The 16244-nt window shown below is 41.8% G+C and overlaps 1 protein-coding gene across 2 annotated transcripts in view; it reads left to right on the top strand.

Moving 5' to 3' along the window:
• acbd6 (acyl-CoA binding domain containing 6) overlaps positions 1 to 16244 on the top strand; it is a 35010-nt gene that overhangs the window by 9144 nt on the left and 9622 nt on the right. For both annotated transcript variants that reach the window (XM_038999487.1, XM_038999488.1), the window contains exon 6: positions 3583 to 3672. In XM_038999487.1, the coding sequence (XP_038855415.1) occupies positions 3583 to 3672 (90 nt within the window). The remainder of the gene's footprint in view (positions 1 to 3582; positions 3673 to 16244) is intronic.

Raw genomic sequence — 16244 nt, 5'->3', positions numbered from 1 at the left:
CTCTCATCACAGCAATTCTTCAAATAAGGAACCAGTTGGTATATGAGTAGCCAGGCCAGATGGTGGAGGTCTGTGTGTGGTCACTCCAGCGTTGTTTACCAGTGGACTGCAGGTCTCCGGTCTGACCAGCAGAGGGCAGTAGTGAAGTTCCATCCACAGTCCCTGATGTGGTCCATCCATAGACTTAGATAGATGTTGCCTGTGAGAGCACGGGCAGCGCCATTGAGGCCATCTCCATTTTGAAGTAGTACATTTTCTTCTACTACTTCTATGAGTTGGTAAACAAACTGAAAGGGTGCACACTGCCACCTGGAGTGTGTTGTTTGAACGGGTATAAAGTCAAGGTTGGCGATTTACTGTCACCTGCAGTTATGGAATGTTTCCTCTCCAGTATAATTAATTGGCTGATCCCTCCTGATGACCCAGATGGAATCATGTGATCCTTCCTTAACCCATAGGAAGTCCCACCCAGTTGACTACTTCAAAATAGCTGCCCATGCTAAAACTGGCTTTTGGGCACTAGAGTCCTCTATCTATCTCTATGAGTCCTCTATCTATTTCCATCTCGGATAGGCCCCCAGCTGAGAGAGATAGGAAGGGAATGTCTCTGGTATCCATTCATAGAGAGACAGACAGCCGTGTCTGATTTAAATAGATTAACATATCCCACCATATTCTCTCTTTGCAAATGTTTTTGGAAGATTTGGTGAGTGTGGATGAGTGAAATGGAGGTATATCTCACTAACATCAGCTGATGTAAGAAGGGTTATAAAAATACATTTGATTTGATTTGAAACTATAATGCAGCGGCATTGTCAGTTTGAACGGGTAAACTACATTCTGGAGTCAACAGTAACAGCCACTGACTGACTGTTCTTTGAAGTATAGATTAATATTTTGCTATTTAAATCATTCAGGTTTTGATCTACCAAGGAGCCTGTGTTCGCTACTTGCAGTGGTGACTATCCCACTAATTGGAATGTGCCTACAATTGAATGTCCCGCGAATAATCTAGAGACTGTATAAATTCCTCTTGTTTCCACTGATAACCAAAGCCTTCAGTATTAGTGACTCAGACTGTTCTTCAGCAGAATGTTCTGTTTGATGTTTTCACCAGTTGGGGATATTGGCACTTTAATTCAAGGTGATATGAGCTGGGTGGTGGCCTCTGACCCCTGGGGTGGCTGGTCCCTTGACTCCCCTTCAGAGGCCAAAGGCATTAGCTGTAATGTACAGTGCAGGCGTGGGGCGAATGGGGAAATAATCCTAATGATGGGGAGAATAGATCAGGGTGTCCAGCCGCCCGCCTCAGTCTTTATGACTCATTGAGGCTGCCTCATTACTGTTGGGGAGCCGGGGGCCTGGGGGCCACACTGCGGGTATACATCATCCACACACCAGCCATGAGCATGGGATCAATCACACATGCTGTGAGTCATGGCCCATGCAGAAGCTTGACAAACGTTGGTTTATGGGTGTGTATGTGTGTGTTCACTTCACACACACAGGAACCGACTGGTGTTTTACAGTACTCTAGCTGCTTCCCACTATTCTCAGTAAGTTGCGAGGTCTGTTTGGAGAGGGCTGCACTGAGACACTATACCCTATCTCTTTTACACTACCCAGAGCTGAAGACAAGGCACTGATTCTAGACAATACTGTGACTAATATACTGGAGAGTGAATACAGTCTAGTCAGAGTTCACTAATCGAATCCCCCTCAGCCCTCATAAAGTTGTCTCCTTCACTCTCTGAATAATCATGAGATTTTGTGTATTTGCCTATTCCTGCTGTGCAGTTGTATAGTGTACGAGCGTCTGCCCCAGTAGACGCTCTATGGGTGAAGTGTTCACACAGGTCCCCACATGCCACTGAGAGACCACACAACCACCACTAACCACCATGTACCCCAACAATGGAGGGAGGGAGTTCATGTTGTAATACCACCCAAGGAACTCCTCTTTTCTCTCTCTTTCTCTATCCCTTTCTGGAACAAAGTCCCACCCCATTCAATTAGAGCCAATTGAGCTGACAGGTCCCCTCCCACTGAGACTGAGGAGCAAGCAGCGGCTGAGGAGAGCGCCCTTTCAGCCCCTTTTAGACGCGTCTGTTGTGTGTTACCGTGGGTGCGAATCAAAGAGCCTGTCATTGGCTAATCCCCCACAACACTCTGACAGGGAGGTAGCTTAACCTTCTATGACAAAAAGTGCCGCCAGCGCTGCTTCCTGATGGATGATTTCCAGTAGCGTTTCCTTCTTTTGTTGTTATCTCAGACAAACGAGAGTGCTACTGTGAAGTTATGTTCCTCCTTACGATGAATGGTTATTTCAAATGATTTTTTCCCCTCGTGAAAATGTTGTTTTTTATCCAACCAGACATCCCAATGGTGTATTTATGAGTGCGCTGTCTTAGTCTGAGAAGACCAATTCAGTAGAAAGGTTATAGTGAACTTCACTAGTTCCCAAAACATAGTTCTCTTGAGAGTATATACAGAACGTTCCAAAGTGGAATTAACGTATTAGAAGAAAAGGGCAGAGACGATGTAGTGATGGAAATGTGACAAACAATCAAAAGGGGCACATCAAAAACCGAGAGAAAGCACAGCAGTATTTAGGCTGCGGCCTCTCTCATAAATATTCATTTTAACATGCAGCCGTGGTGATCAATATCATTTGAGCAATAGAATAGGACTTAGGGAGTTTGCTTGGTCTAATTGGCCAAACTGAAAAATGAGCTCCCTGTGGTGGTTGTATTAGAATGAGGTGATTGAAACTAAGGAGAGGAGGGGGGGACGACAGGGTGTGATGACTGATCAAGGGGGTGCTCTCGTTTTGTCCGCAGCATCCCATCTATCAACTCTTAAGGACTCTGCCGGCCCTCTGCAATTTGTCCCTGAGCTCCTGGATGAGCCGTGACCCAACCCTTTACACACATACACACCCCTCCTGCTGGCAAGGAAACAGGGCAGAGCTCATCCTGTCACCACCTCGTTTTATAGTTGGGATCTGAAGGCTCTTGAGTTATAAATTGTACTGCATAATTAATTTTTTCTTAAGGGGAGAAGTCTATTGGGAAGTTAACTTTGTGGAGCCGGTGCATAACAGAAGAGAATAGATGGTTCTATTAGAGGTTAGGAGGGGTTGGGGCCTCCATCCATGTTACTGAACGCTCCAGCGGGTCCCCTCACTGCATTTGCATATGTGTGTGGTCAGACAGCCTGTGGTCAGACAGACACACTGTCACTATCCATAACAGCTGTAGTACACTCACTAGACTAGGCAACTTTACTAAGTACCTACCGGTAGCGCCAGATTTTTGTTTGCCTCGTGAGAAAAAGTATTGTTGATCAAGAGATCTGATTTACAATAGATAGTGTTTCGGTGTGTAAACAAGTACTGACATTTACTTTGAGCGTTTTACCTAAAAAAAAGATTCACATATTTGATTCAGTATCTTGACTCCAACTCATTAGCCGCTACTGCAATGATGGCAAACAATACCTGTTGTACCTTGAAGTACTTGATCATAGATGGTAGAATCTGTTTATGCAGGAGTAATGAGGTACACCTTTTATGTGTTTCAGGGCAGGAATTTGCTGCACTGGGCCTGTGACAGAGGACACAAATACCTGGTGTCTGTGTTACTGCAGAACAGCGCTGATATCAACAGCCAGGTGAGTCACACACACACCACAGTCCAAGTAGGACAGTTTTATATATATATATATATATATATATATATATATATATATATATATATTTGGGGGGAGGGGGTGACTTAAAACTTTTGGAAAAGTAAAAAACATTTGTGTGTATATATATATATATATATATATATATATATATATATATATATATATATATATATATATATATATATATATATATATATATATAAAATCTTTTTTTTTTTTTTTTACTTTTCCAAAAGTTCAAGTCACCCCTCCCCCCATTTTTTTTAAACTTCATTATATGATGCAAGGAACCACTTTACAAAATAAAATGCATTACCATCTTCTTTACCATAGAGAATCAGACAAAAATGTAGGCAACATTCTGACTATTGGCTTCTTTGCATATTCAAGCCTGTCCTGGAGGATGGTTGGCCACCCTTGGGAGCCTATAAAATATTGCAACATTACAATTACAACCAAATAATTGCACGTGTGTTTTATTTGACAGATTAAAATATCTGTTAGAAATTTAGAGAGAGGGGAGATCTAAAGATGCATCAACTGGCATGAGTTAATCATGACTAGGATTGTGCCTTTGGCTGCTGGACAATTAAAGTAAAGTTGATTTGAAAAAATGCTAGTTTCAATGGCATTAGGTGTTTTTATAAAATAATTCCCTCAACATTTCTGAAGTCGAATTTTGGCAAGGCTACTTTGAAACAAGGTAAGACATGCCTCATAAAATTACATGAAACGTCCAGGTTTTAAACAATTAAGTTTGTGGTTAAATAGTTTCAGAATGCTGACCGCCTCCACTCAGATTCAAGGTGGGTGATATGCATGGCACTGTCCTTCACTCTCCGATGTTGTGACCATTTGATCTGAACGTGCCTCGAGTATGTTGACAGAATCAAGCCTTTAGACGTTAATAATCCTTCATTATATTTGTCAATCATGACTGCCTTTTAGCCTATATTTATATAACTAATTAAAAGTCTCAAAGTTTGGCTCCTTTTTCTGGCACTTCCCTCATGTCAGCATCGTTTTGGACATGAGGCTGTAGCCAGTATGCATATCACCTACACTTTGACATGTAGGCTTTTTTATTGATTTGAATATTATTCCAATGTTGGCCTCTGATCAAATTCTGATCAGAGTATTTGTATGATATTGTGAATTATTTTATCTTGTCCGTTCAGACAACTTAAATCTATATTCTTCTTGTCCTACTATTTTTTAATACTTGTCCCGGAGAAGAGGACAAGCGTTAATGTTGAGCCCTGCACACACACCAAAAAACTGGGGTTAGGGGTCAAGTGGCACTCGACGCAGATGTCACAGGGACAGATATTTTAGGGGATTTAAAGATTTCTGTGAGATTCACAATTGTGTTAAAAGGCTCATGACACAGAATTCTCTGTCACTCACTAGCCTTCAACAGCCAAGCACACATTCTAAACACACCTACAGTCTACATCACTAGCACACCACATAGCCAATCCTCTGTATCCGTGGAGGCTCAGTACCTGTGGCTGATGAGAGTAGGCTATAGGCCCAGTGACACACTTCCTATCCCTCGATCCCTCTGAGCAGGTCTACTTTAATTTGTTTTGTGATATCGACAAATCCCATTGGGTTTATCCGACACAGTAAGCAGGTATACTTTGTTTAGTGACCTGGCTGTGGAGAAAAACCCTGAACACCATTCCGGTTTAGAGGCAGGCAGGGAGCTTTGGCTTTGTCTTAAGCTGGCTGAGTGATGCATCGGGAAATGAATGCTGTTGTGCATACAGTTGTGGAGCCAGGGGCTTTACCACCCCACAGTAAAACAAATCAATTGGGAGTAATCAGGCAAATTGTTTGCATTATACAACCCATATAATCAGAACACTTGCAAATGACTTTCTTTTTGTGGCCCTGAATCTTTTTGGTGTGGATGAAAACCAGAAGGCTGCCTTATAATCATCATCTTGGTCTGCCTAGCGGTGGCTATGGTCATGGTTTAACAAGAAAAAATGACTACTTATATGGAGGCATGTTAAATTCTGCGTTGTAATTACAGAGAAGTGAAGCCTCTCTCTAAAGCCCCCATGTACTGTATTTAGCCTACATTTATGAACCGTAACAGTAGTTACAGTAACAGCACACGGATGTAAAAAATTAAATTGTAATAAGTGGTTGAAGGTGGTCAAATCTAATCCCTGTACATCTCTGGCATCTCAGATTAATTTCAGATACTTGCTCCAGGAGAGTGTGTACAATATAGCTATACACATGCATGTACTATTTCTGAGTGTAGGTACCAGTAACTGCAGTTGAATGGCAGACAGTTCTTGTTAAGGCCTAGTGTGAGAGGTCACTCAGCAGTCCCTCAGGTCATCGGAAACCCCTACGGCCCATCTCCTTCTCTGCCAATGTTTTGCGGTACCCAGTCAGCTGCCTAAGGGAGGGTAAAAATAACTGGACTTTTGCACAATAATTATTGAGAACAGATTTACGAGATGGCATGGGTGTCCAAAAGGAAATACGGCTAGCTAAATCATGCAACAGTCTTTGCATAATTATTATACAATGTAAACCCCACAGAACTGGGAATTGATAGAGATATGAAGCCTGCTACTTCTCATTAGATTCTATTAGTTTGCTGTTTTCAGTCACTTTCTGGCCATGCTGAACTCGACTAAATGCCTTAGATGCTATGCTTTTTAACCTTTTAAACTCAGGGGAATTGGCCTACTGTACAAGGATAGAGTTAAATTGAAATGTTTTTTACAGATGAAATAGGAAAAGCATATGCATAACAATGGTAGCAATTGAAAGGGAACAGTTTTAACAGTATTGGAAAATGGGCAGCAGGTAACCTAGCGGTTAGAGCATTGGGCCAGTAACTGAAAAATGCACATGAACAAGCGTAACCCTAATTGCTGCTGTAAAGCCTTGTTCACACTGCAGGTTTTAATGCTCAAATCAGTTTTATTTTCTAATACTGACTGTCCAAACAGCAAGTTACAAATGACCAAATTGGATTGGTGCGTGTTCAGACAGCAGTCATTTGCTGACATGGCTACGCTAGTTGTCATAGTAAGGATGGGTGTTTGCACAGTGGTGTAGGCTGATTGCTGGTGGTGCTCGTGCTTCCTATCACTCAGAAGTTATGTAGCAAGCTGAGGTGACAACAATGGCTGCCATTGAAGTTTCCCCAGTTGCTTTGATGTTCAAAATCATAGTGTAAGAACACCTTTAACACCTCAAAGGATAAGATGATGCAACTTTCAAAATAAGTATTTTTTTGGGCTAGCCACAGCAGTCAACTAACTAGCTAGCTAGGTAACTATTTGGCTTTCTAGCACTTTCGCTAATTTGTTTGTAAATTATTAACAAGATAGTTAGCTACCACATGTTATTGTCAAACTGTCAACAGAGTATCTATCACATCAAAGTTTATTTGTCACGTGCGCCGAATACAACAGGTGTAGACCTTACTGTGAAATGCTTACTTACAGGTTCTAACCAATAGTGCAAAAAAGGTATTAGGTGAACAATGGGTAAGTAAAGAAATAAAACAACAGTGAAAAATAACAGTAGCGATGCTATAAAAGTAGCGAGGCTACATACAGACACCGGTTAGTCAGGCTGATTGAGGTAGTATGTACATGTAGATATGGTTAAAGTGACTAAGCAACAAGATATGCCCAATAATAGTCCAAAAACCACTTGAGGGCAAATCAAACAGATTTGACTGTTAAGACACAAGTCGCATGACCAGGAATTAGATTTGTATCTGATTTCAAACCACCTATGAAGGTGGTTTGGAATGTGGCTTGAAATATCCGATTCCATGTGACTTTTGGCTGTTCATACTGCAGGAAAAAGAACAGATTCAAATCGGATATGCCAAAAATTGGATTTGAGTCATTTCAAACTGCCAATGTGAAAATGGCTTAAGTCGCTCTGATGAAGACTGTCGGCTGAATGACAAAAATGTCTATGCAAAATTATTAGACCAAAGGTGAGGACACAACAGTTCACCTGACACAAGACTGGATACAACATCTGAAAATACTCTGGATACATTCAGTAACATGATAAGAATATTCCTGGAAAATGTATTGTAGGTGCAACATAAAACCCCCAAAAAGTACTAAGGTTTGATTGAGAGGTCTAACTGGTCTCTCCGTGGCCACACACCACTCCAAGTGTGCACAAATTTCAATCCACTTTTATGACTCAAAGAAGTATTCAACTATAAGGTGCTTTTTTTTTAGCTATCCTAGATGTGCCGTTGAGGAACTAGAGCAAGGACACTTGTAATTGTTTTGTTTGGAACACAACCCTGTATCCCCGCCTTCACACAATTACTGTTGTTCATTACGCAATCCAAAAACAGTCCATTATAAATCACATTCGGGGTCAGGTGGGAATCATTTGGAAGCTTGTTCTATTGCCAACTTCCCTAGTTAGGTTATAAAATACTATATTACAGTGTTAAGCTTTTAAAATGCAATTTAGGTAAACCGATCAGGGGTTGTAACCAAAATAATTTCCCAATCGTTTCGTTCTGAACAGAACAATTTTTTTTGTTTCGTTCCACTGTTCCGACCAGCAAAATAAAGTTCCGAACCAGTTCGAACCCCCAAATATTACCGGTTTATATTGTTCCTTTCTGTTCCTTTTTTTAACCTGTAAAATCAACTGTTTTTTACCTTTAGCTCATTTTAATGGCTTTGCCAGTCAGTGTGGCTAGAGCAGGCAAGCTAGTTGTTTACATGCGTGATGGACAGATAAGTGTAGCCCGTGGTGCAAGATGCGACTGAAATTGTGTCGGTGGGGAGAGAGGCTTGAAGCATGGGCCTCTTGTTATGACATGCACGATCTAAATTAGGTCCACAGAATTATACCTAGGAGGAGCAGCTTTTATGGAGGAACTTTGAATGTCCTTTGAGCTAGCTAGCTAACACGTTTGAGGTAGCTAACAAGCTTGTGTGTGCACAGTGGCACCAGAATTAAAAACACGTCTTTGTACTTAATGAATCCAACATGAAACGTGATAACTAGGCCTATAGTATCCTTAACTAGCATTGAAAAAGTTCATCCAGAATCTCTATCCCAATCAAGTATCCTAGGGGGGAGGGACAGGTAGCCTGCACAGGCAAAGATTTTCAGCTTGCAGGCAGACACTGGAAAAAGTTGCTGAGTGACAGAGGGCTGGGTATAGGCGCTATGTTGCATTTTGTTGTTGGACTAGAAATAAATGCCTGTAATGTAAAATAACTATAACCATGCTTTTAAAATAATGGTTATGTTCTGGAACAGTATAGATCACTTTTGTTTCTGTTCCCTGAAAAATGTTATTTTACGGTTTTTGGTTCTGTTCCCTGAACCGATTCCAACCCCTGAAACAGATTGTTGGTTTTTGGTGCACATAGAAAGGAGTCATGGGTGCGTTCAGGTGTTCTGCTGCACTGCACTTTCTCTACAGTAGACAAACAAGCTCATTCTGTTCAGAATAACCCAAGGTATGATGCCATGTCATCTTGTAACTGTACATCAAACATAGATCATAAACGTTGACACTGTATATAGCATTGGTTTTATATGGAAATGTAAAGTGCACATTTGGACTTTTGTGTTTGGCTTGCTTGTATGACATCAACAAGGTTTGTTATTATAATCCTCAACGTCTCATCCTTCAAAATACATAAAGTCCTCTTAATTTACAGCATTTCCCTCACTCACTTAGACAACAAAAACGGATTGTCACTCAGGCAACTTCCTGTCGCGTGCGGTGCTCAAGTTCAGAGCGGCTGGTAGTCATAACCAATGCAGCACTGTGAAGCTCAGAGCCTGAGGTCTAACGTCATATATATCATGTTACTGTACAGCCACTGCATTCCAATTAAGGGGTTTATCAGTGCCCAAATCTGCCATTTTCAAACAGTGTACGGGATGACGGGCTGTGAGTGAAAAGGGCTACAGAATGGAAATTGTAAATGGTCACATGAATGTGAAAACTCTCCATTTTACCTCCTCACATTTCTTTTGTCTGTGTATGAGGAGAGAGGAGGGGTTTTGGGTTTGTTGTGTATTTGATGTCCCGGTAATCTGCCGTGACCTCTGCCAACTGCCGTTAAATAAAGATAAAAGTGATTTATATTTAATTTGTTGATGAAAAAAATATATATATTATTTGCTCAGAGAAAATTGTTGGAAATTAATCAACTGATTGTTTCAGTGGATGTCCGAACCTGGTAACCTGCATTATGGGCTGTTTGATTCTAATCCAGGATCAGAATGGACTACAATAGGTAGCTCTGGCCATGAATACCCAGATCAACGATATACCACCTGTCAACTGCAGAATGGCATGCCAGACACTGGCCCATAACCACCATTTCACTGCTTCTCTACTGCTCTTTATCAAATGAACCCCAGAAACTGGGTCGGATGGCAAAACTGGAGCTTTGTGTGAAGTAGGGCCATGTTTGTAGTCAGAAGTATCACTCAGTTATTTCATGTGAGCTGACAGTGCACAGCATTGTAATAAAGGAACATATCCTCAAAATTGCATTTATGTGAGGAGAGATAAACATGATGATGATTATTATTCAGATATTATATGGGGCACTGCTTAATCCATTTACAAAGGAATTTTTATTTCAATTCCATTCACAGCTGTGTGTGTGTGTGTGTGTGTGTGTGTGTGTGTGTGTGTGTGTGTGTGTGTGTGTGTGTGTGTGTGTGTGTGTGTTATTGAGTCAGTGTTTCCTCCATAAGACTGTGACCAAGGCCTTTGTCCAGACAAGAGCACCAGTTTCACCTGCAGTCCCCCTGGCTGTGACCTACGCAAACCCCTACCACCCTGAGGTCATGACCCTGCCTCGGGCTCCTCACACTTCCCAGTCCCTGCCTCTCTCTGTTTCCTCTCCCTCCCCATGGACACTGTGTGTGTCCAGAGTCCAGACCCAATAATCCACAATTACACCCACCGCTAAGTGCACAGTAAATAAGACCCTGAGAGGACTTTTCATTGGTGAAAGCTCAGACATCCTGGCCTCCTTGTTAGGAATTTGTGTCAAACAAACAAGCAGCAATCTGGCTGGGGGCTGGCCGGCTGGGGAATGGGCTGTGATGAGATTTGCAGGTAGCAACAAAAACACAATTTAAGACTTAGGTTAGGCTGATTGCAGAGCGGAAACATGTAAACAATGTGGGAGGTTCGGAATTGGGCGGATGTAATCTCAGGGAAAGGGTGCGAAGGTGCAGGTAAGGCAAAAGACAATCACAGAAAGAAACAATTTGAAGAGAAAGAGCCAAAAAGGTGGAGGGAGGTGGAGAAGAGGCAGGAGGAAGAGCACAGTGCGATGAAGTGGACGAAGCTGCAGTTGATATTGGCAGGGAGTAAATTCAGTTTGTGTTTGTTAAATCATCTCCAGACAGAATCTCCTGTCCTGTCCTCGGCATGTGCTTTGTGACAGTGGCTGTCCCTGTCACTATATGCCTGTGTGTGTGGCTCTTTACTTTGTATTAAAACAACATGATCCATGAGGCGCAGAGGGTGACTCCCAGCACCGCTGATTCTAATTAATCCACTCCTCGGCCACGCTGGGCTAAAACGCTTGCAGTCTATCAGATTGAAATTCATAACTTAATTGAGGTCAAAGCCGAGAGCCGAGAGAACAGAAGTCTCTGGCTGGGACCAGGTAGATCAATAGTAATAAATATCTGGCTGGGCTACAACTAGTTCATGGCCACGCATTATGTGGGACAGACAGGCATCACAGGGCAGAGGGGACCGAGGAACGGCGGGGCGACTCCATGTTGGTGTCCTGTCTCTTAGAGGGGGGGTTTCTCCACTGTTGACTGCAACTGCCTGGGAGACACTATGGAACTAGTTTAGGTAGTTGTTACTGTGAAATATAGACATTTACATTAGACTACTCTACTACAACTCTCTATTTGATTTTGTATTGACTGCTGAGTGGCAGGTTAGCGTGAACGTCGACAACAAGGGTCGTGTGTGTGTTTGGTTTGTGATACCATAAGTATAATTCTTTTTAATGAACGTTCTCTTAGAAAATAAACACATTGATTTGATTTTGATGTGAGGAGAAATGACATCTTTCCTAAGTGCTTAAGTGCCCCCATGGCCTGGGTGTTTAGTGTCTATGTGGGTGATTGTTTCTATGTTTAAATGGGGACCATGGCAGTTTGTTGGGTTGTGTGAAGACACGAAAAACCTTCTCAGACAATATCGGGACACAGACATGTTATGCTATAGCTGTTGTGTGTGTCAGAATCACACTAGAGATGCAGTGTTATCTACAGTGCCTTCAGAAAGTATTCACACCCCTTGACTTATTCCATATTTTGCCTAAATTAAAAATGGGTGAAATATTTTTTTATCACCAATTTACACATAATACCCCATAATGACAGTGAAAACATATTTTTTGAAATTTTAGCAAATTTATTGAAAATGAAATACAGATATCTCATTCACACCCATGACCTAATACATGTAAGAATCATCTTTGGCAGCGATTTGGAGCTATGAGTCTTTCTGGGTAAGTCTCTAAGAGCTTTGCACATCTGGATTGTACAATATTTGCACATTATTACTTTTAATAATCTTTAAGCTCTGTCAAGTTGGTTGTTGATCATTGCTAGACAGCAATTTTCAAGTCTCGCCATAGATTTCCAAGACAATTTAAGTCAAAACTCTGAATAGGCCACTAAGGAACATTTAATTATGTTTTGGTAAGCAAGTGTACAAAACATTAGACACCTGTTCTTTCCATAACATAGACTGACCAGGTGAAAGCTATGATCCCTTATTGATGTCACTTGTTAAATCTACTTCAATCAGTGTAGCTGAAGGGGAGGAGTCGTGTTAAAGGCAATTGAGATATGGGTTGTGTATATGTGCCATTCAGAGGGTGAATGGGCAAGACAAAAGATTTAAGTGCCTTTGATCAGCGTATGATAGTAGGTTCCAGGCGCACCGGTTTGACTGTGTCAAGAACTGCAACACTGCTGGGTTTTTCACGCTCAACCGTTTCCCATGTGTATCAAGACATCCAGCCAACTTGACACAACTGTGGGAAGTATTGGAATGCTTTTGACACCTTGTAGAGTCCATGCCCCGACAAATTGGGGCTCTTCTGAGAGCAAAAGGGGGAGCAACTCAATAGTAGGAAGGTGTTTCTAATGTTTTGTACACTCAGTGTATATTTGGCCTTGTGTCTTAGGTTATTGTCCTGCTGACAGGTGAATTTGCCACCTTGGAAAGCAGACTGAAACAGGTTTTCCTCTAGAATTTTGTCTGTGCCTAGCTCTATTCCGTTTCTTTTTATCCTAAAAAACTCCCTAGTCCTTGCCGATGACAAGCATACCCATAACATGATGCAGCCACCACCATGCTTAAAAATATGGAGAGTGGTACTCAATAATGTGTTGTATTGGATTTGCCCCAATCATAACGCTTTGTAATCAGGACATAAAGTTCATTTCTTTGCCACATTTTTTGCAGTTTTACTTTAGTGCCTTGATGCAAACAGGATGTATGTTTTGAAATATTTTCTGTACAGGCTTCCTTCTTTTACTCTGTCAATTAGATTAGTATAGTGGGGTAACTTCAATGTTGTTGATCCATCCTCAGTTTTCTCCTATCACAGCCATTAAACTCTAACTATTTTAAAGTCACCGTTGGCTTTCATGGTGAAATGCCTGAGTGGTTTCCTTCCTCTCTGGCAACGGAGTTAGGAAGGACACCTGTATCTTTAGTGGCTAGGTTTATTGATACACCATCCAAAGTCTAATTAATTAATAACCGCCATGCTCAAAGGGATATTCAGTGTCTTTTTATTTTTACCCATCTACCAATAGGTGGCCTTCTTTGCGAGGCATTGGAAAACCTCCCTGGTCTTTGTGGTTGAATCTGTGTTTGAAATTCACTGCTCGAGGGACCTCACAGATAATTGTATGTCTGGGGTACAGAGATGAGGTCGTCATTCAAAAATGCTAAACACTATTATTGCACATAGAGCGAGTCTGTGCAACTTATTATGTGACTTGTTAAGCACATTTTTACTCCTGAAATTATTTAGGCTTTTTATAACAAAGGGGTTGAATACTTATTGACTCAAGACATTTCAACTTTTTATTATTTTTAAACTTAATTCCACTTTGACATAATGGGGTATTACATGTAGACCAGTGACACAAAGTCTGAGTTTAATCCATTTTAAATTCTAACTGTAACATAACAAAATGTGGAAAAGTCAAGTGCTGTGAATACTTCTGAAGGCACTGTATATGGCTATCCTTTGTAGGTTCCTGATGTCAGTGGTCTCTTTACAGTATAGACTAAATCCAGTTTAATTCAAGGCTCTAAGACAAGGGATTATGTCTTGCACAGAAGCCTCAGGCAGTGGCTTTAAGTACTGTATGATGGCAATATTGACATTCTCCTAGTGGCTTATTGTGAACAACTCTTCTCTCCCAGTAAGTCAACTGTGTTTTACTATTTGGCTTATTAAATGTTTGCTGCATCGTCCTAGTTAGTGGCAATGCCATTCTGTGTGGATTTGATATTTTAATGTGTTGTGATTAGAAATGTCACAGCTTTGTACCCTTAGCTGTGTTTGGCTGAACTGTAGAGTATCGACGTGAGATTGGAGCTATGTTCCTGGTCTGTCCAAAGCCAGGGTCTGTTTTATCAGAGCAATACAGGCCAGTGTACTGCACATTCTCATCTCTGTCCTCCACCTCAGTGTCAACTGCCTTGGTTATTAAACTAGTAAACACGCGTACACACACACACACACACACACACACACAGGAACAACAGCAGCTGATTGAAATTCTACGGCAGGAGCATTATTACAGGTTTGTATCCCTCCCCCCTCCCATAACAAATGGCTCAGTCATCGGAGTCATAACAAATATCTAACGGAATTCGTCATAAGTTTAACGGTGTGCGTGTGGGGGGCAGGGAGGGGAGGCCCGTTGCCTGCTGTGTGAGAATGGCAGTGTTCCCGCATAGGCAGGAATAAATCTCGTCTGCACTGCCCAGCTACAGCACACAGGTCACACACCCACGGCTCAGTGCACACATTAATACAGATATTTCAGAAAGCCAGCCCTGCTTCCTCTCTTTTAATAGGGCCATTGACAAACTGTAATGAATCGCCCCAGCGTTTCCAATCTGCACCCGCGCCCAAGCCACTGCTCAGTACTCACTCAGGCCTTTTTTAGTGGCTGGGGGTGGATATGTTTTCTTTACCTTGGCGAAAGGTAATTGCCCTGTTTTGTGGAAGCACATGTTTTTGTGTGTGTGCTTTTTTTAATAGAAGAGGAGGGGTCTACAGAAACTCAGTTTGACAGAAGGGAATCATAGGAGTTTTCATAAGCAACCTTTTACTTTTGATAGGGTATTACAATGTTATTTCTAATATGACTTATGCATTAGCAACCCTTCTACAGAACGTCTCTGCTCAGCCACACAGACGTATAGAGTGAAATTACACCACTCATACAGTACATTTGACATTTATACATGCTAGCAGAGGTTATATGGCACATGTTTAAATGAAAGTAAAACGGCCGCACAACCATTTTTAAAAGTCCCAATAGGATAATGCACAGATGTGGATTTATTGTGTGAAGCACCGTGTAAAGAAGTAGCTACGTGACTCATATTCCTGCTGCAGGTAAGAAGAAAAGTCCCTCTTTGCAGTTAGTGTTGTAACTACCTTTCTTATTGGCTTCTCACAATTTGTACACTCAACAATTTATTTAATCCACATAAATTGCGCTGAGCATTAAAGCTGTCCTCGGCTGCTTACTGATGGAGAGCGAGAAAACAAAGTGACTGTTTTCCTCTTCAGGGTCCAGTTAGTACTCAACCCCACTTAATGGGCCTCTCTCCCAAATGCCTGCTGCCTGGCCATTGATTTTCATATTACACTCTTATGTATTTATTTCTTTTATATATTTCTTTTTAAACATCATTGATGATCCACTCGACTTGGAGCACACCGATGTTAATTCCCTGCCACTCTCCCCCATGCTAATGGATTCTGCCGAGTCCCTCGGGAGCAAGCAAGAGCGGTGGGAGAGGAGGGGGGGAGAGAGAGAGAGAGCGAGAGAGAGACGAGAAAGCGGAAGAGAGGTGCCGGGGGAGGAAGAGAAGGACAGTATACACGAGGAGGAAAAGAAGGGAGATAGTTTTCCTTTCCCATCCTCCAAAATCACAGAGAACCTGTGGAGAAAAATGTGCTATAATCTCTTGATCCTCTGACACTAAAGTATGGTAAACATATGTGTTTGGCTGCCTTCTTGCAGGGTGCACACTGTGGTTGTGTTCCTTTAAAAATCAACCCCCAGACTATGGTTTTAATCAACCTCAATCTGAATACCAAAACACAGACAGGTCTTGGTTTCAGAAACCCAATCGTTCCCGGCAGACATTGTTGGAAGAATCCATTTCTGAGCGGTTTCAGTTGATTAGGACGTTAAGAGCATCAGACCTCTTGGAGTGGTCTTGGCCATTTGCTCCAGGCCCCTGAGCT

Source organism: Salvelinus namaycush, chromosome 8 (genome assembly GCF_016432855.1).
Source record: "Salvelinus namaycush isolate Seneca chromosome 8, SaNama_1.0, whole genome shotgun sequence".
In the NCBI taxonomy this organism is placed as follows: Eukaryota; Metazoa; Chordata; class Actinopteri; order Salmoniformes; family Salmonidae; genus Salvelinus; species Salvelinus namaycush.
The sequence above is the reverse complement of the archived record's forward strand: the minus strand, read 5'-3'. Positions and strand labels throughout refer to the sequence as shown.